Source organism: Ptychodera flava, chromosome 17, assembly GCF_041260155.1.
Source record: "Ptychodera flava strain L36383 chromosome 17, AS_Pfla_20210202, whole genome shotgun sequence".
In the NCBI taxonomy this organism is placed as follows: Eukaryota; Metazoa; Hemichordata; class Enteropneusta; family Ptychoderidae; genus Ptychodera; species Ptychodera flava.
This window is the reverse complement of record NC_091944.1, coordinates 942,398-963,533: the sequence shown is the minus strand read 5'-3', so window position 1 is coordinate 963,533 and position 21,136 is coordinate 942,398. Positions and strand designations below refer to the sequence as shown.

At 37.2% G+C, this 21,136-nt stretch overlaps 3 protein-coding genes across 3 annotated transcripts in view; 1 reads left to right on the top strand and 2 right to left on the bottom strand.

Annotated features, from left to right (window-relative positions):
- The window catches only part of LOC139115098 (oxidation resistance protein 1-like), a 49,905-nt gene extending 49,112 nt beyond the window's left edge, over positions 1-793 (bottom strand). The window contains 1 exon segment of the mRNA XM_070676991.1: positions 403-793. Coding sequence (XP_070533092.1) covers positions 403-461 — 59 coding nt within the window. The 5' untranslated portion in view covers positions 462-793.
- A 1,534-nt stretch (positions 794-2,327) lies between these two features.
- Positions 2,328-6,316, bottom strand: LOC139116429 (uncharacterized). Its single transcript, XM_070679069.1, has 3 exons — positions 6,086-6,316; positions 3,980-4,318; positions 2,328-3,252 (listed from the first exon to the last, which is right to left on the bottom strand). The coding sequence occupies exons 1-3, from the start codon at positions 6,117-6,119 to the stop codon at positions 2,975-2,977; spliced, it is 651 nt and encodes a 216-aa protein (XP_070535170.1). The 5' UTR covers positions 6,120-6,316; the 3' UTR covers positions 2,328-2,974.
- A 3,885-nt stretch (positions 6,317-10,201) lies between these two features.
- On the top strand, positions 10,202-21,119 carry LOC139115106 (uncharacterized). Its single transcript, XM_070677008.1, has 4 exons — positions 10,202-10,511; positions 15,432-16,937; positions 17,977-18,147; positions 18,686-21,119. The coding sequence occupies exons 2-4, from the start codon at positions 15,464-15,466 to the stop codon at positions 18,970-18,972; spliced, it is 1,932 nt and encodes a 643-aa protein (XP_070533109.1). The 5' UTR covers positions 10,202-10,511; positions 15,432-15,463; the 3' UTR covers positions 18,973-21,119.
- The last annotated feature ends 17 nt before the right edge of the window (positions 21,120-21,136 follow it).

Below are 21,136 nucleotides of genomic sequence, written 5' to 3'. Positions count from 1 at the left end.
CCCTTTAACATTGGGTTTCTTGAGTACAATATCAGGGTATGTGCATTTCATTACTCAGAGGTCATGTGATTCATGGGAGGGATCTCCCTATTACCATTGAGGTAAAAAGAGACTTCTTATGTCATGTGTGCATACACGTAATAATTGGGGGTGGGGGCGCTACAAGAAGTCTTGGCCTTCTAGTCTACGTCTAGCCGTGAGTAAAGAGGCTGGATGAAGACTGTACGCCCACGTCACTCACGTGGAATGGTGACAGAAAACGAGAACTTGGGTAAATAACAAATATGACAATCAAAACACGGAAGCGTGTGTGAATGGCCATACAGAGCTCGTACATATTACAGTGTCAGTACGGAACGTACCCCTCATTCAAACGGTTGCACTCAGTTTTTAAGTACTCACTTTTGAGGGTCGGTAAGGCCACTCAATACTCCTTTCTTTGGTTTATGCTTGGTAGCCATTGTACGCCTTGTAGATGTTCTTTGACTGAAGCTGACAGTTGCACCGATATGGGTCTGAAGACTATGGGCATGGGTTTATTCCGACGACAGTCACAGAAATCACAACACCGCCATTGATTCGTGTAAATTTCTCCTCTGTTGAGTTCGGACGGCCTGAGCTTGCTGAGTTATGCAACTTGAAATTCGTAGTCTAAAGTTTGTTTTCTGAGCCAAAGTATACCACAATGCGTCCTCCCGGGGAAGAACACAAGATGCCAAATTTCAGGAACATTGATGCAGCCCTCCGGACCAAATCTCCGCCATATTGATTTGTTATGAGTGTGACGTCATTGGTTGTGTACTCGCGAGATATGGCGTGGCTTTCTGAGATCAAGGTTCTCCTCGGTTTCTAGATTGTGTGGGTTTCTTCCCCATCTTCCATGGTAATATGTAAAGATACAGCTTTCTTTCAAGTCAAGATTCTTTTAATTTATGTGAAATTGAACGAATAGCGTCACATAGAGCACAGATTGTGGAAAAGATTTGTTCTCAAAATCCGAAACAAGTATGACACTAAAGCTAGCTTTGTATTATCAATACCTCTTGGCTGGTCCCCGCCTCAGTGACAAGTGCTGCGTCTAGCTAGTCACGTGAGACGCAGTGATCAGCGAACAATACCTCTTCACTGAAAATGGAATCACCTCCAATCACCTCAGGACTTCATAGCGCCACCAGCTGCGGTGCCGCGCAATAGCTCGGGCTGGCAGTACGGTAATTTTTCTGACATTCTAGCATAGCAGTGTATGGGAAGGTACTTTAACCACACCACCCTTAAAACGTCGGCGTTATTATGTTAATTTGGACGGCAAATTTAATTCACTTTCTGACCCCTCTCTTGAAAAATAAAAGATCACTCTCAACCCATTGTTAGAAAAACTTTTGATGACTGTGAGTTTAATGCCTAAACATAGGTGGTTTTCTCTCTCCCTCCCCCGACAGATAGATAGACAGACAGACAGACAGATAGATAGATAGATAGATAGATAGATAGATAGATAGATAGATAGATAGATAGATAGATAGATAGATAGATAGAGATAGATAGATAGATAGATAGATAGATATGTGCTACTGCCAGCAGATTTGTTGCTGAAGGATTGTACTAATGATTTGTACTATCATTCCAAATGCATTTGAAATTTCCGGGGAAATCTCAAATCCAAAATCAAGCCATTCAACGTATCACAGATCACTGTCTATCCTATCCAAGACAACTAGCTACTCAGGCATATTTAAGAGATATAACTCTTGTTTGACATAGACATTTCCCATCATTAATGCCTAATCAACACGAAATGAAAATACGAGAATACATTTAGGCCTACCTATCCAAAGGCAAATGTGTCCAAGAGAAAAAACAATTTGACTAAATGACCAGTAGTTATCAAGAAAATAAAACTACAATAAATAAAATAGAGATGTGTGGATTGTGTATTGATATGCACTCGGGCTGTACTAGTCACATAAGCTTACAATTTGGCTTGTAGGTAGATTTTTCTTGATATGACAAACATTATTCACAAGTCAAGCTTACACACATCAATATCTTTGTTCATCAACAGTAGTCTGTAGGGAAGACGTCTACTGCCAATGGTTTGTTCAAGCCCACAGTTACCTCCTTTGGCTGGATAAAGCATGTTGCTGTCAGCCATGGGCCCTCTAAATATTAAACAGATTTGTGGAGGGATCATACTTGAACATCACATGTCCCTCCCTTTCAAGCGTCGTTATTCAAATTTAGAATTTTCAAACGCTTCTGTGACTACACTGTCACTGTGTAAAAAATTACACTACAGTTTAAAATTTTCGTCTGAAATATTTTGACGGTTTATTCGACTATCAATAAGGTACCATTGAAAACTTGTTTTATTTATATCCGAATCATAAACACATAGTCTGAATGCTTGTAGATTATATGTGTACATTCCTGGGGTTGTCTCGTTCTTGTTGTTACAAAGTCTATATTTTAAAACTGTTAGTGGTAGCTGGAGTTGGGCGACTTGAATTATACAGTCATTCTTCCGGAAATTTAAGAAACTACAGTACAAAACAGTCACTCGATATGTAAAACCAGACACTGACATTATTCAAAACTCAAGCTACTCAGATATTTGCATATGCAAAACACATGACCAGTCTCGATCTCACTAAACCATTGTAACCGGGAAAGTGATAGATATGTCATGATAAAACTGATACGCTGATGGAAGTCTGTGGTCATTTCAATGGTTAATGTGAAAGGCGTTAATTTTCACACTCGAGGTCACAATATCCAAAGTCAACTTAGATTTATTTTGCGACTGACAGACAAGTTCACGAGACGTGGTAGAGCTGAGATGTGTACTTTCTTTACCCATCGGATCCTTCTCTACGCTCCAAGCCACACTTGACGAAGATTGGTTTTGTCCCTTGCAATCTCAAGTCCAAGATCGATTCTCCCAGACCAGCTGAAGTACAATGACAACTTCCGAACTTCAGAGATTTGACGTCATTAGGTGAAAAACTTCGTCTGCTTTCAAATTCAACTCAAGAGACTTCAAACATTTAATCAGCTTTTCCCATGTTGCATTGCGGCCCTTCAGCATCCTCCATACTTTTAGCATGGCTATGGCTTGTCTTTCACTGTTACCATGGTGATCAATGTCCACCACATCAATTTCACTGAGAGGGACTCCCAAAACTAGTCCGACTTGATAGAAATTCGTTGAAATTATCTTGGCAACGAATACCAACTTGACTTCGGGTATCATTTCTGAAATTCAACAATGTCCCGACAGATAAAAAATCACAAGGAAAGATCACTGTCAACATTGTTTTCTACCGAAATTGCGACAAATTTGGACAAATTTTAGTGCAGAAATCATGGCCAGAATGTTTCTATAAATCTAAAACTTTAAAGATAGTGCGGCAAGCGGTTTTTTGAAAACCACAAAAATATCCTTTAAAACATAGTTTGATATTCTTTTGTAAGTTATATACCAGGTTATATAAAAATACCAGGTATTCTGCTATTAAAAATGTAAACTTAATCGGACGAGCATTTACGGAATTGGCGATGTGGCTCAGCGCAGATATTTTACCGACTGACCGACAGTTGTGTTGGCAGATCAACAAATAACTCCATGTACATTTGGTACTCCAACAGAAATGGTATATAGCCTTTTAGGAGGTAATGTTTTCTTCTCAGATGCTAGCATTACTTAATTCATCAATCCTATATTGTACATTTGTGGAAGCGTTTGTTAGATTGGGACCGCGTCTTGGGTAACTGTGTGTATAGGTAACGAAGAGTCTTTAGATTATAACATAGACAGTGGAAGCGTCTATGATTTTCACAGGTAAGATTGATCCATGCATGCCTTTCTTTGTTTGAAGATTTCTGTAAGTACTACATGAATTTAAGGTTAATGTACATTTGTGACTAGTGTATGTAATATTCGAATTCTTCCACTGTGTCACTCAATGCTGTTAATACTTACCATTCAACATGCTGTGATTGACATCATTTGTTATTTTGTTTTCGTCTGATTTTTCAAGCTTGGTAGATCCAGATAAAACATCTGCAAGGTGGTTCTGTTTTGATCCCGTCTTTAAACTTTTCACCAATGCTTTGAATGCAGGATCACCCCCGCAGATAATTAATTCTAAAAGCCTTTGATTTCTGTCTCTCTTAGTTGTGTTTCCCGCGTTTTTGATATCTGAAGCCATATCCAAAGTAAGGGCGCCCTCCTGCACAAGAAGTGGAAGGACGTAATCGGTGTTGATTTGTTCAATTAGGTCTGCGTAGTTTTGTTGAATTATTTGGCGTTGCATTTCACCTGTCAAAGTAATTTTTCAATAGTTGAATATTTATGTAATATCATATTTATACACATGGATTAAATATTTAACTTTTGCTTCTTGTGAAACAATTTCTGGACATTGTTTTGTAGTACCATCAACTGGAACTTTCCGAAGAGCTGAGTGTTTTCACCTTAAAGGTATACAGTCACCTGTAATCTAAATATGCCCATATATGGTCAAAGGGGCGTTCCTTGGTATTCAAAATGCCCATGTGAGGGCGCTGGTTTTTAAAAGCGGCCACCCGCTTAAGATCTGTGATTGGTTAAATTTTCTCGTTCCATGGTAACTGTGGCAAAATTGGAACAGGTGACAGTATACCTTTAAAATTGTCACATTATTTTCCGACTTTTCCGAATAAATGTGTGACATACTGTACACATCTAGCACGTTCTGTCTTTTGTCTGCATTTCTTTTGTTGGAGGGGCAATATTGGTAAATCTTGACGATACTGTCAGTTCTGTTCTGCAAAACAAGTATAATTTCTTAAATACATATTCTTATTCGTAAAGTATGGTGAAACGTGAGCATTGATTTTCCCAGCACAGTGCATCGTGCACGTTATAAGTTTACAAATTGATTCTTTTCTGGACTTAAATTTACTTATCAGTGATAACATTGAACATGACACAGACAGGGTGTTGACAACTTGAAACTGAAATTTGTCTTATTTGTTTTCCGCCTAATAGTTAGTAATATGTGTTTCGATCCTTGTTCTACTGTTACTGCTTCACAAACTGTGAATTTCCTTTGCCACTGTTGATAGCGCAAACAAACGATACAGCAGACAATCGTTGTCTCTTCGTTTGATGTAACACTGGGTAAAATGCTATGTTATGATGTGAGTTCATTTATATTTATATTTATATGGTGTATGGACGTATATGAAACACCACATTAGTGGTATACGTGACATATATCTTTGTATATGGAACATATAAATATGTTGATATATGTAATGTAGGCTATTTCTATGCGGAACAATACTTGTAGTTTACGTAATGCAGATCTTTGCACATCAAGAGTACACTGTAATTGTGACGTGCATTTTATATATACATGTACTTACATGTATACTTAACGTATTTGACAAATGTACAGAATCAGTATACATGTGTATATTGTCGTATATCAAGCATCTTGCCTAGTGTCAATTTTAATACATTAACGGTATAAAGAATCAGTTTCCTCTCATTACACATTTTTTATTGAAAAGTACACGTCAACTAAACACGACATCGATAAAATGCTACAGAGACATTACCAGTATAATGGAGGGCGATGTAGTCCAAACTCTTGTGATATGTATACTTTTTATTGCTGTAAAATCTAGTATATTTTTTTCTTAATCTTTATCTATAGTATTGAGAAAAAAATCTTTGAAGTCGTAATGTACAAAACACATGCTGTGTATTTTAAAATTTGCCTTCATAAAGTTATCATTTTATGAATCAACTTTAATATACCAGTACAAGCAGACATACAGCAAATCAGACAAAATTTTCAAATAAGTGACAATCGTTGTTTGCTTACTCTAAGTATGCATTCACCATATTTACTGGTGCTGAGAAAATTATTGTCGCTAAAAACGTCTTGTTTGTCGGTTTGTCTGTCTGTACTGTATGGTATTGATCATTTTGTCATAAAAAACATTGTGTGTGTTTACGATTCTGATCTTGGTCGAACTAGGTCAAACTGCATATATGCCCATCCTGTTGTAGCAAACACTGCGAGTTAGAACTTACCTTTCTCCAGGACTGAGGCATGTTGACACGACATGATTAATACTTCAATTTGAATTGCTCTTTAGTAAGCCATCTACACAACATGGTATATGTGCACCTCAGTGTTTCACCGTAAAAACAATCTAGTCGGGAAATCAGAACGGTTGCCAATACAACTAAGAAGCATGGCACTCGTTGCAAATGTATGATGTGTTCTTTTTAATGACATAGCGTTGCTAAGTAAAAACACTGAGGTTGTTGTAATTTAAGCCTAGGAAACAACACAATTGTCCGGTGTCAAGTCAACCCTCACATTAGCGCCCTCGGAAATCGAATCTCACGTCTTTCGTTACAACAAGAAGAAAAATCAACTTGAAGAAAGTGATATAGATGAATTTCCAGGGCAGCTCGAGACTTTAAATCAAATGTTTCATTTAAATGCAGAAATAATATTTCCTCAAACTTGCAAAACCATGCATACAAGTTATGAATGGGCAGTTAAGAGTCAACATGGCACTTTTTGTCACACAGAAATCTCCGAGTCAAGGAATCCCCCTACCAGTGACACTGACACCCTGGCTTTTGAAAGACAATCCCTGACTAAATAGAGTAGCTCGAATGGCAAGGAAAACAATTACCATTTACATTGAGTTTTTAAGTAAAGAATGACTTCATGGTATGACCTCGTTCAATCGAAGGTAGTTTTTAGTATAGATGTGTGTCGCTGGCTGTGTGGCTAATATGGAGATAGCCTTGGCAACTTTATGTTCTTATTTCTAAGCAATGAGGATTTTGAGTACGTGTTTTGGACACTGCATCAAGACACCTAACGTACTCACTCTGGTGATCATTATTATCGAACTGAGGCGTTTTATTGCAGCTGAACACCAATGTCTCGACCACGAAAAAACCCACGTCATATCACAGGGACCATCGCCAGGACAACTCTTGAAGAAAAAATCCTTCGTAAACTGGAAAAATGTGACTCCGACTTGGCTGAAGTAATTGAATTTAAGGAGATTGTGGAGTGCAAATTTCAGCATTTCGAAGACAGTTTCAAAAGAATGACTCAGCAGATTCAAGATCTGGCCAAAAAGATTGACCACGTGAACAAGCTAGACGAAAAGGTTCGAAATTTGGAAAAACAAGTGATCAAACGAATCAACGACAACATTGCAGAAACCAATGCAAAGATTACTAAACTGGAAGATTCCATTACCAAGCAATTCAGCAACAGAATACAAAAGCTTGATCTGAGGATAGCAACAGTGGACTGGTCGTTAAGAGCAGATGTTGAGAGAATGGAAGAGAGTTTGATTGGTCTTCCAATGTTAAGAAGTTCGTTGGAGAATCAACGCAAATTTACTGAGAACAAACTACAATTAGTCAACAATGAGCTGAAACAACTCAAGGCTGATATCAGAGCTGGATTGAAGAAATTACAAGAGAACAATTCATGTAGTAAGTGATGATTAGTCAAAACTTAGTAAACACGATTGCATCAAGTTATTAGTTATGTTACAGCTACCAAAATTACCTCGTTTCAAAGAGAGTAGAACAAGCTGAACATAGTTTCGAAGGAAAACTAAGACACACGTAAACTGTGAGAAACAAAAAACTTCCCTATACAATCTATACTTACAATAAATTGCGAGGAGTTTATGTCTTGCCTCATCAACTGCGATATGTGTAAACTAAATCATGATTTCAAATAATATTTTGTGATCACATTCCATTAAAATACGGACGAAAATGAATGGCACTCATGCTTAACTTGAAAAGGAATGATTTTGTTGGAAGTGTTCTGAGTCGAGGAAGTTTGATCGTGACTCGGTAAAACACATGAGTAAAGTTACATTAAGTGATTTACTTAAAGCATCAGTAACAGATGTTTGCGACTGTAAGGCCGAAAAATAAAACCAAGTCTCGTTTTATTTTTCTAGGTACGAATATGACTAGTGGGCTGTCGCCTGGTTGGACATGCAAAATAAGAGTTAACAGTGGGAACAGCGCCGTCTGGAGTCAGGTTGTTGGTGATCGCGATCTGGCCCATATATGTTCAATAATTGCTTCAGAATATTACAGAATTGGTCTTGAATTGGGACTCAGTACAGAAATGCTCAGTCGCTGTTCAGCAAAATCTAGGGATGATAATTATAGAAAAACCATTGAAATGTTGAAACTATGGAAAATGAAAGAATCCAAACACGCTACCTGGGGAAGACTGCAAACTGCATTGATAAAACTAGATTTGACTGACATGGTAACAGCTTTAAAAGATCGCTTTCCGCAAGGCGACAAAGACACTGAACATAGTAGTTAATTAAACGGATCAAGAAATGAATAGATGAATAAAATACATATCTGTAGAGGAAAGGTGCAAATTTACATTTGAATAACAGGTATCGTCTTTTGACCTTGATCTTGACCGTCTCTTTACAGACAAAGGCTACAGATGAAATCTCACTTCAACATAACTTAACAAAATAAGATTTCGAACACCAGGCAATGTCTGTTTTCGTTTGAATTGTTGTCTACCCTTTCACAGTATCTTCCCGACTTCACCGGTTTTTCATTCTCATTAACTTGCATTTAATTGGAATAACCGAATCTTCAGATATTTTGTTGGTTGTTCACATTGTCGAATGTTAGACTGATTATCTCACTCAAAGGTTTACGATTTTGTTTGTATCAGATTCTCACTACACAGTTTGAATCTGTGTATCTTTTTTATTTGTGAATATTTGACGCGTTACTCCTTTGCAAATAGACCCCGGTCATTGAAACGCAAAATAAAACTACTTTTATTTAAACATTATTTACGTCATCTTTTTTGTGTGAAAATGTCATAAACTACTTCCCTGACACTCTGTGGAAATGAGATACGTTTAAAAAAACAAATTGTTTTTCATCGCTTTTGTGGCGACTTACGAAAAAGCAAGCTGCCAAGGGACATTCCCTGAAAGCACTGTTGTTGAAATTGTCGTTGAATTGTAAGAAATGAAGAACTTTAGAAAAGTTGAATGGCGTACAAACTTTGGGAAAATAAGAAGAAAAGAACTGATCAAGTTAATATGATCTTTCAACCTTATCACTGAGGAAAAATTTGGAAATTCATTTAAACATCAGTCTTTTCAGGAAAGGTTTTTTATACGTAAAAATTAAAAGACAGGATAATTATCTACCTGGAATTGTCATCTGAAACGACTGAAATGAGTTGTTTATATGAACGAACGTCTCTGTAAAACTTTGGACGACAAATTTTTACCCCATCGTCTGAGTATTTATTTCCCCTCTCGTACTTTTAAAAACACTTAATGAAATCTAGGCCCTCCATGGACCGTGATTAACTGATAACGGTATGGTGTTGTGGTACATGATAATGGCAAGTTTAAATATCAATTTTGTTACCCATTTTAATTCTGTGATATTTGTGAGCAACTGTTTAAGAGTTTTCACAAATTTGACATTGCTGTTTGATTATGCAAAAACAAACTGAAACGAAACTTCATTGTCGAATGTTACCGTTATATGTGAGGGACTAAAAGTGACGCATGACACAGGTGTGCACCTGTACAGAGGGCGTCCTTTATAATCTTAGAGGAGTTTGACCCCATGGCGATATCGCCTTACAGTTTACATGGTTTTATGCTATATGCACACAGTATTATCTTATATGTGTTTGAAATTACCTTGAAAGAACTAACAGTGATCTCAAAAAAAACATTCTCGGCAATAACTAAGCATATGATAACAATAAACGCGACCGTCTTTGTTTACATGTTTATATATTAGGCCTAAGTTCGAATAATTTTGGTCTTTGCTGCCCGTATATGGTTTTCAAAAATGTTGTCCAACTACAGAGACTGTTGCGTTCACATATCGATATACACTTTCTTACTGAAGTATGCAGACCAAATACAACGTTAGCGATTCTCATATTTTCAGTCCTACCGGTAATTTAACTTCAAGGCCGTCAACTGAACAAAACATTTCGCAAGAATTAATGCTAATCAGCATTTCATCGATATTATTGTACGCCGATCTTCACACACAGAACAGGTGGTTGGTAAATCATTAACAACCTAAGGCCTCTTTTGAAGTTTTCGCGTCAACCTGGGGACGCTTCCACGGTTCACCTCTCACGCAAGCCATAATCACAATTGTGTCTGGCCTGATACTCCAAACATGGCTGCCTTTTGACCCAACTTAGGAAGCTATCGTAGATTTGTACAACGGACTATCACCAGTATTCTACGGAATTCAGTCATCGAAATGACATCGATAATTGAGAACGCTACTGTTTCATTATCTGAGGGTGTTCATGTTTAGAAGATGTGATAAACCGACATATAAGTCCAAGTGTGGTTGTTATGGACGCTGCAAGGCGATCTAACAATGGCTACCTGTAATTCTGGTGAACATATCGCCGAAGAACTAGCGTAAAGTAAGTGGACATTTATTGTTAACAGTAACGCTTCAGATTTATTTGAAAACTTGTTTTAACAATCGCAAAACTGAAGACAACACAGGAAAGAACCGTCATCAACCGAGACCAATGAAGTTTTTGAGCCTTTGAAATACAATGGGTGATTTATTAAGTAAATTTGTTAGGCCTATATGCATGCTTACTAACTTAAAAAAATTGCATTAGACAGTTTGGAATAGGCCGAAAGAAATCTGTTTTGAACGATTGATATCTGAAAATAAGATATGTTGCCATTCATTTGAACCAGCTGTGAGCCGAGGAAAAATTTATGAAGACGCTTTGTGTCAGGCCATAAAATACGTATTTTTACAATCATTCTCCAAGACAGGCGTGAGATTCACCTGCCTGTTATTTCCGGCAATGTCTTAAAATAAACATAAAATTCAGCGTCGAACGATATTTTTACAAAATCTCTGCACTTAAAATTCACGGGACATTCAGAAGACAGGATTGCATCGATTTAACCTTTTCTTTAATTTCATTTGATTAACAAAGGAATGGAACTAACAAATATTTACACAACAATACACAGGTAGATTGAATTCACCGATATTCAGTCTATTGTTTCATTTCTTTGTATTGTCATGGGATATCTGACAGTTAAGATCATCAAAAAAGAAAAAGTTTCCGACGGCCGAAAACTCACGATTTAGCTGTCCACGCGAACGTAATCACGAGAAGTTTTAAATCATTAGGTAAAGTTGACGGCGGGCATTGTTGTATGTGATCCCAGACAACAAAACACGTTCCATCGTGGTCTGGTTTTCTTTGTGTGAGTTATACACGCACAATACATGAGGGAGTTCACGAACACTTGATTTGATCCTTGCCTGTAAACCAGTACAGACAGATGTTTATATCATACTTTGTTATGTTCACAATGTTCTTTGGTGTGGTACAGAAACCGTAGTACATGTCATCCATGAATCAGCGTTTTGCCGTCCATGTTTCAGCCGCGACTCGGCGACAAAGTGACCGTTCTGGCTTCGGTCCAGCACGTTACACATTGGAAATGACTGCACAAATGGTGTTTAACCTAGAGCACGCAAGCTGCTGGTTGTGACGTCACACATTGTCTATTCCTATTCAAGGATTTCCACTGCAAGAAATTTAACAATCCTTTCAAGACTAGCTAGTCGGGAACAATGAATGAGGTCAATGATGGCTTTACAGTCTATAAGGTCCTTTATTCGGTAGTAACTCGCCACCTATCTGAGTTTCTAACTTTACTCATTCAACGGAAACTCGTCATTTATGGCAGTGTCTTACGAGAAAGGGGAGAGGGCTGTAACCATGGAGACCAGTGTGACTCTATATGTGTAATAGAAAGGACAGAATACCCGGATCGCACAGACACGAGACCCACTGTCTATATGTATGCCTGCGGTGATTTAAAAGTTAGTGTTCACAGACGTAACCGATTTTCCTGGATTTCAAGCCAGGATATGAAACGTAGCCGCGATAAAGATAATAAAGATGAGCACTGCAGAAATCAAAAGCAAAATTCTACTGTCAGTTGGTAACTCTAGGATGAAAGAGACAGGAAATCGCGGTGTTTATACGTCTTTAGTGACCATTGGAAAGCTCGGAAGAATGAAATAGTTTCAATGTAAAGTTTGTAGATGTGGTGGCTGGTTTCTGAGGAATCTAGTACGCATTGTTAGGTTGTTACTCTTCAAACAAAAGAAGTTGTTTTATTAAGTAAAGTACAAACCATCAAAAGTTATTGAAATGCTTGCAGAGATTACAGTTTTATTGGAATTTCTATTTAACCTTGAATAGTGCCAGGTCAGGGATTTGCATGTAATTGGCATAATCAGTACAGTCAATCAATACATACAGTATTTCTAAACACGGTCCATCTATCAGCCGGTGATAGAGGGATCGTGTTTAGACAGCACTTCTAAACACGGTCCATCTATCACCCGGTAATGAAAGAGGGACCGTGTTTTAAATCAAAGATTCCGCTGTAAGCATTTTCAAAAATTTCCGTCATCAAATTTACGTTTTGCAACTTTAATGTTAATAAAATAAACTAATCAGTCTTAGCTCCTTCAAACACAAAGCGATGATGTCCAGGACTTGACAAGAAGCAAAATCTCCCTATCAAGTTTAGAACAGCGGCTATAATGATAATTTTGACCTGTTTCATCTGTCGTGCAGAAAGACTTGGTCATTCCTAATTCCCGCTGGGTTCCTTTTCCAGTCACTGTGTTCAACGGAAATATTATGTTATCCAAGTAAGTACGGAAGTTTCCGTTTTCGTGACCAACAAGATAATGATATCGATGTCTACACGTCAGAAAACCAATCTGAACCCAGTGAATCTAACCACAGACCGTGTGTGCAGGGACTGTGATCTAACATTAGTCGACATTTTTATCAGCCTTGTCAGCTGGAAGAAACGTTTTCCTGATATACCATGTTGACAATATTTTTTCCCCAAATGTGTATATCTCATAACAAAAAAGAACCACCGGAGCTTATGACGCGCTGCCTAAAGTGAAACAATATTTCAATATGAATACGTCTTCGCATCTATAAATTCGTGTCTTTATTATTTCTTCGTTGTCATGTCCAGGTTTGTAATGTCTTTGAAGTCATCCACGACAATCCGCAGATGTAATGATAGAGTGTCTGAGTTCCGAAGTCACCAAACTACTGACTCATTGTCATATCCTACAAGGCGACGCCAATGTCAACAATCATTTATTCTGAAAAAAAATTGTACACATGTGCTTTTATATTGAGTTTGTACATAACTACACAGGACTGTGAATTTGGAAAGTGTGGGTTGCCATTGACATACAGCCATGTTGTATTGGCATCATGTGTTGCTATGGTAACTGTATTCAGGGTAATTCAATGAACATGTAGTAGGCTATCTAATAGTTGTTAGTATATATGTGAACAAAAATGTTCATCCGCATTCTACACCAATAGCTAGGCTGGCCCGGGTCCCCTCGCATTCACTCTACAATCCAAACAACAGGCTGCCAAGTATGATGCTTCAATTTTGCGATCGTCTCACCATCAACCATCAACGTCTGCTGAAAATTCAGTCCTTCAATGTGATATTTATTTGCCAACAGACTTCGGGCAAGTCTAATCAACATTGCCCAGTTATCACGGTGACAAAAGGACAGCAAAAGTTGCCAGAGCCTGAAAAACAAAAGCACTAATTTATTTTTTGTCAGGGCCACGGTAAATCTAAGTTGTTTAGCAAAACCTGATCGCTGATTCCTAATCTTATATTGCATATTCTTTTTTATCCTTTCTTAATTCCTCCGATGAGTTTGGAATGATATCAATATTAAATATAACGACGTTGAAATGACACCAGGTAGCAATGAAGTTTCTGGTTTGTATGAGCATCGAAACTATCGATGCTCGAGGAACACCCTACGTCTAAACTAGTTCACATAAAACAAAAGTTGATTATGTATGCCACTTCTTTGTTCATTGAACCCGTATCGCGATTTCCTCTCCACCTAGACCTCAAGTTTGTTGACTATTTAGATTCATCGAGCTTCTTGGTTATTTTAAACCCATAAAAATTTAGAAAGTAATATTAAAAACTGCTCTTTGGTTTTGCTGAAATTTTGATTCAATTTAACTTTTATCACAGACATCAGCCATGCAGGGTGTCGTGATAATACATCGTGCCCTCTAAGCGAGCTATGCGTTTTCTGTTGAGACTGAGGTTTTGTACAACGATATTTTTGGAGGTTTTTTAAGGTGATTATTACAAATGTAAAATGTTTCAATGAAATTAGTCTTCTTCTGTGCTCACTAATCGAGTATTTCCCTGCTTAGCTTCTTGATTAATACCGTACGAGCCAGCACGCTCATTCACTTTTCAAAGCTCTTGACGTCACTTCTCATAGCAGAAAAGCCTGTGCTTTATTTGAACCATAACACCATATCAGGTGTAAACTGAACTTCATTTCAGATTGTTGATTGTAAGGAAGTCCGTCACACCACTCTCGTTAACAAATAATGGGGCCATATTTGAGAAAGTGTATGCTTCGAGTTGTTGACTCAGGCTCAACGCTGGTCTTCAACAAATAAAGTCATGATATGGTAGAATGGTTACACTTGACCTTTCATCGACTGATGTTCAAACACAGTTCTTCTTCAGTGCAGTAATTCACGGTCATGGAGATCGATTATAGTGATCCCATCCTTTGCTAAACGGTACTTTACCACGGAAGCCTGAAATTTTATGCGCGCAATGACAGTTTGAGAAAGGCAAACCTCACCTTACTGTAGGTAATTATAACCAATAGGTACAAAGAGTTGGACTGTGAATTTCTTAGCTTTGAGTGATCACATACCGATGCCCTGCTACACTATAGAGCAACGGATATCGATATTCTCTCTAATACGGATTTGGATGATTCTAAAAAAGCGTTGTTATGATTCTTCCTCTAATAATTTCACTGATGTACATGGACGGTTCACAGTTGCAGGTTTTATGACAAAATGTAGGGGTTCGCGCGACGCCGGACTCTTCTGTTTGAAATGCGGACATATTTTATAAGTGATGCCTTCATACTTGCTGTTGCAGCGTGTTCATTGTAATATTGCACACGTAATTCCAAAACAGTAAATATTTATTTTTGCATATTAAGAAAAGAATATTTAAGTTATTTCCGAACAATTCTCTCATTGAGATTGTTTATTTTCCAAAAACCAGTTTGCAGAAAGTATGTGCTTAGTATTCACATTCAACTGCTCACTAATAAATAATACGAACTATACCGAGTTCCATATATCTGACACTGAGAGTCGAGGTGTTTATATCTATAATCAAATCATTTCAAAGGCCATTATCATTCATTTTTTACGGTATTAAACAATATTTTTATCTTTCAGGACGTACTGGTTTATTTTAACGAATTTCAAAGATGGGCGAAGACAGGGAAAGTTCTCGTAGTACTGAAGCCATCGTTCACAAAGTGGTGAATGTGCTTTACAAAACTTTACAAGATGTGGAACAAGAGCATGTCATTTTTGCGAGGCAGCGAAACTACTTCATTAATGCCATTAAACACAGAATCGATTCGACTTCAAATGTTGATGATCTTAGCAAAAACCGAGTCAAGTTACTTGGAGTGAAGACGCTAAGTGAAGTACGGGCACTATTGTCTCCTATCTGGTCTTCCGAATCCGAATTCAGCGGCAGCGCCACCACACAGGGAGCTCTGGAGATGTTTCTGGACTTAACATACCAATTACGAGAACTTCGAGAAAATCTTGACGTGAATTTACCAGACCATATCAGACAACATTGTTACAATGAAATGGTCGAATGGGAAAGGATGCTTTCTAATAACTATGACTTCTCACATCTTGATAAGGAGAAATACACATTGGAATCTGACGACAGGTTAGGCTTCTCTGGTTTGGTTAGTTTGCTTCCAAGTGTTTTTGACACTGCATATACAGTCTTTCAGATTTTAGGAGAATACTTTGGCGCCCGAAAGAACACTCCATACCGTCCACAATTAAGATCAAAAGATTCTAATGTTATCCACGAGGAATTGGACAACGATGTTTTCGTGACAAAAAGAACTGTTTTAGAAAAAGATGCCGAGAACAGCAGACTTACAAAGTCTAAAACAGAAATCAAAAGTACGAACCAAATGAAGACAAGTTCACCGAGACGAGAGCGTATTGTGTATTCAAAAAGACAAACCACAAAGACACCTCGACGAATTAACCATCTGTCGCCCAGATTGGTCACCAAGCAACCGACAATCAGCGAATTCGGAAAGCGACCAATAGTACGCCTTCAAAGTAAATTGCCAGGGAAACTACAAGTACAGTTAAACTCACAACAAAGACAGAGACAATCTAAATATACATCTATGCAAGGGCTAACCGTTCCATCATCAAAACAGATATCACCACGGGCAACAACTCCATATCAACGACTGAAGAAAGAAGAAACAAGATTTCCAACAGTGGACAGATTTGCACCACATCAGATAGGTCAGAGGAATAAAGAAAATGTTCAGATATCTGCCGTCAGATCTCAGCTTCCATACTTACGCAAACTCCATGGCAACGACAATGTTTCACCTCGACATACGAAACTCTCCAGCCCGACTCTGGTATCGCAAAGTTTGCCGCGTTCCCGAGGTGGCAAAATGACGCATTCACCGTTACATTCAAGTTTTGATCCCGTGCAAATGCCGTATCCCAGGATGCAACACGTTCACGGTACACGACAGCAGCGAATATCGACGTCATCAAGAGACTCAATAGATGCAGTCCCTGTCAGTGTAGTTTATCACGGAAGTACTATTTTCAACTACCCTGGGCAGGAAGTGACGTCAGAGATGGATTACACGACGAAAGCAATAAAACGAATAGAAGGTAACCATAGCAATGACAACTATGTTAGGACTAACATTACTTGTGTGAACTAGAATTTCAGATTTACCTTTCACACAGGAAAATAATTAACAGATGGTTTCTACCTCAAATAACAGACAATTTGTGTGTGTGTGTCTATTACTAGTGTTATACATTACTCTATACATTAAGATAAAAAGTTGCCAAAATATACTAAATTACTTTCTCTGAAGGCAATTTCCACTTTGATTTATATCATTGCCACTGCATATCATCTTTAAAATCTTTGACAGATGAAAGGTCAAATATCAATGAATGGTAATTTCAATGGCATGCTGTCATAGCAATAGCATGTTACCATGGCAATATTTAAATAATAATATGTTAGATTCAGGCATCATCAATGTTTACCATTATAAGCACCATCCCTTGGGCAAGTAACAAATTGAGATCTTGCCCTTGCTTTGTATTATTAATTTTTATTAGACAGAACTCAAACCCCTGTTTTCAAACCTCAGTGTAGAAATACGAATCACAGCATTGAACATAGAGCTGCTGTGTGAAAAGTTCAAATATATGATTGCCATGCATATCTAACATTGTACTCAAATATAAAATGTCTGTGAACCAACACAACATTGTTTGTTGTCAATCCCGCATACTCACTGTTTGATTGTACAAAAATGTTGTCTAATTCAACTGGGGCAACGTACATTGGGGAGAGGGGCACACAACGTGTGTCTTGCTACCCAACCACCATATGTGACATTTATTGTTGGGACAGAGAGGCATACACAATTGATATGTATACACAGTGGCAAACATCAATGCATCTGGCAGGCGGGAGACTATCAACCCATATTTTATCACTTTTTCAACATGTCACATGACTAAATCTAAGCCAATCACAATAATAAAGTTATAATGGCACGAACATGTTCTAGCTACAATAGTATTCTTGCAAAAGTATACAAAATGCAAAGTAAGTTATTTTCAACATTAAAGCACAACAATGTCATCTAGTAAAATAACATTGGTGTATTTTTGATTATCACTTCAGAGAGATTACTGCCTCAAATGGATTCCATGAAATCTAAAGTGAGAAAAGTAAACCTACGACAGAAAGAAGACACTAACATCATCAGTGCGCTGGAAGAAAGACTACAAAAGATGGAAGATGAAATTGAAGACATCAAGACAAGACAACTGCTACATAATTACTACTTGGGAGGTAGGTAGCAAAATCATTGGTGGCCTTGAACTTGGTCAAACTATCAGAAGAGTAATTGTCAAACTACAAGCTGAGAGTTGAGAAGAGTCATGCCTTGTAGGTTCATGGGTCAGTTGGTAAAATGGAATTGAAAGCCGTGGACGATGGGTCGGTTGGTAAAATGGAATTGAAAGCCGTGGACGGTGGGCCAGTTGGTAAAATGGAATTAAAAGCCGTGGACGATGGGTCAGTTGGTAAAATGGAATTGAAAGCTGTGGATGATGACTCCTGTGTGTACATGGGCCAGTTATTAAATCAGCTTTCAGGTTGTCACTTCAGTCAGTAAATGGTCAGGTTGGCAAATTCAGTTTTATGCCATTGGTAAACATGATTTTGCTAATGTGTGGGAAGCTGGCACTGAAGAATATATGGTGAGATCAACTACACAGATCTCAAGTCAATGGTGGAATTTTATATTGAAACTTTATTTTATTTCATAATGCTATAAGACACACTGAATAGTGTTTATTCCTCACAAAGTTTTGATTTATTGTTTCAGGTGTTTTGAGAACTGTAACAGTGAAAGATTTGGATATCATCAAAGATCATGTGGCCTACAAAGACATCATTGAACTTGGCAAGAAACTTGGGCTGTCACAGATTGATGTGGAGGATGTGAAAGAAGAAACAAACAAACCAAGAGAACAAGTGCTGCAGATGCTGTTGTCATGGCGAAATAAGTTAGGGAAAATAGCTACGCTGGATTTAATCGTTGAAGCTTTGATAGCGATGAAACGCAGAGATACTGCTAATAATATTATTATTGATATGAAAAACAGAAGTTGACAACATTTAAAGTGAAAGACATGAGATCATTTCTGACTGCAAAAAGATGACATTGAGTAATGAGATTGGAGATGTTTTCATATGATATTTATTTTTCTACCCCCTGCACACTTAGCAACAGGATATTTTCCCAAGCCTATCAATAACCTTTGTTCCAACTTCTGGATGCTAAATATCCAGGGGGTGTCTTACAGCTGTGTGCAGCAACTAGATCCCCTAGGATTATTCTAATTTGTATAACCGTCCAGTGTGGCCATAGCTGTCTTCAGTTTTCATGACTGACAGACTTTGACATGTTGAATATTAGGATCTAAGAAATTTTCTTGATAAGAGCATACAGTGTTTATGGCAAACACAACAACAGATTCTGACAAATCCTGAATACATTAAGAATTACAGCCCCCTTGAACTATGAACTGCATTCTTCTTCAATTTACGGAGCAAACTTTAGCCTTTGACTCATTAAATTGCCATCTATAAGTTTGTCATGAAAAAGACAACGAGATTACAGGTTTAGTTTTTGTTCAAAAAGTTGAAGCTTATGCAAATAGCAAGGAGAGTATTAATTGCAAGGTAAGAAATCAATGTGTTTTGACAATTATAAATCTATATTTATAATGAATGCCATGTCAAAGGGGCATTTCTTAATAATTTGTCATTCAGTATAATTATTGTCAACATCTTTATAAAAGATGCAATTCATCTAAAACTTGATAAATCAAATTATATTCAGCAGGTGATCATTTGTGTTTCAACATTTTTAAAATTAATCAATTTTGTAGAAAAAATATCATACTTCTCAAATTTCTACTGAGCAAGTGTTCTGTGTCATAAATTTTTTTTATTAATATTATCATTTCTTCAAGAGTAAATGCTAAATAGGGTAGGGGAATCACAACCTTAAATTGATAAATTAGGTTTGTCATGTGATTGTCATGTGATTTGCATGACAAGTCACATGACTTCATCCATATCCTTTTTGTCATGTCACGGATTTACGCACTGCAAAATAATGTAAATTAGTTATCAGTCAATTTCTATGCTTGCTATCTTTTGAAGATATAAACAAGATAATTTTTTAGTATTTTCCTTTTAAATTTTAAATTTTTTCCTTTCTAATTGTCATATGATATTCTTAGCAATAAAACAGCAGGAATTCTCACTTTTCATGTCACAATTTCAATTGATTAGTCCTGTTGATACATGATCAGAAACTCATATATGTACTGTGATTACATTTGTATATATACAGACGGTTTGTTGATATTTTCAGAATGGACTTTGATACAACAAAGGTCAAAGTTCAAAGATGTTTTGCATATCTACAGACAGTGAGAATGTGTGTTTTATGATATGTGTTGTAGGATTACATAGGGGTTCATTATATCAGCTGAAATTGTTTGTTTGTTTGTTTTTTAAGCTTTAATGTACTATTGGTGTGTATCAACAAATCCTATACAACATTTTTTCTGGTTTTTTACTGTTACATGATGGATGAAAGACTTTCTGGACTCTTGGTGGAGGAGTGTGTCTTGACTATTAAAACCTAAAACCGTCCTTCTTAAATTTTACAATCGAATCCAAAGTTTACGGCATTAATTGACAATTTAATGAGATGGCAGTTTTAATGTATTTTCTATTTGGTTAATTTATGGAAACAAACAATTTTACACAATACCAATGAAGTTAATATTTCTAGTTTTTACAGATCATTTTTACAAACAGTTTTCTAACCGTGCACATCCAGACAATCAACAGCCGTTTGTGCAACTGTGGCCTTTGTTTGTGTAACTGTGAAAAGTCTGAACAGCTCCAATGTTTTGCTGAGCAATTGTGCCTTTGTCTCTGCATTGTGGGTAAAAAGCATATAATTTGCAGCTATTCTACAGCACTTGCCACAGTGGCTGCATTTGTAGCTATTCTACAGCACTTGCCACAGTGGCTCGTGAGTATTTAAGACAAAGAGGGCATAAAGTACTGTTGATAGTCTATGCACACCGATAATTTGAAATGGACAACAATGAATGTATTGAATAAATTAATCATAGCTATTATCATTGGTTCATTATTCCCATGAAAACTAATCCTGTGGCATTGGATATATTTACTTTTAAAATAAAAATATGCAATTTATTCTATAAGTGTTATATCTTGCTTGGTTGTA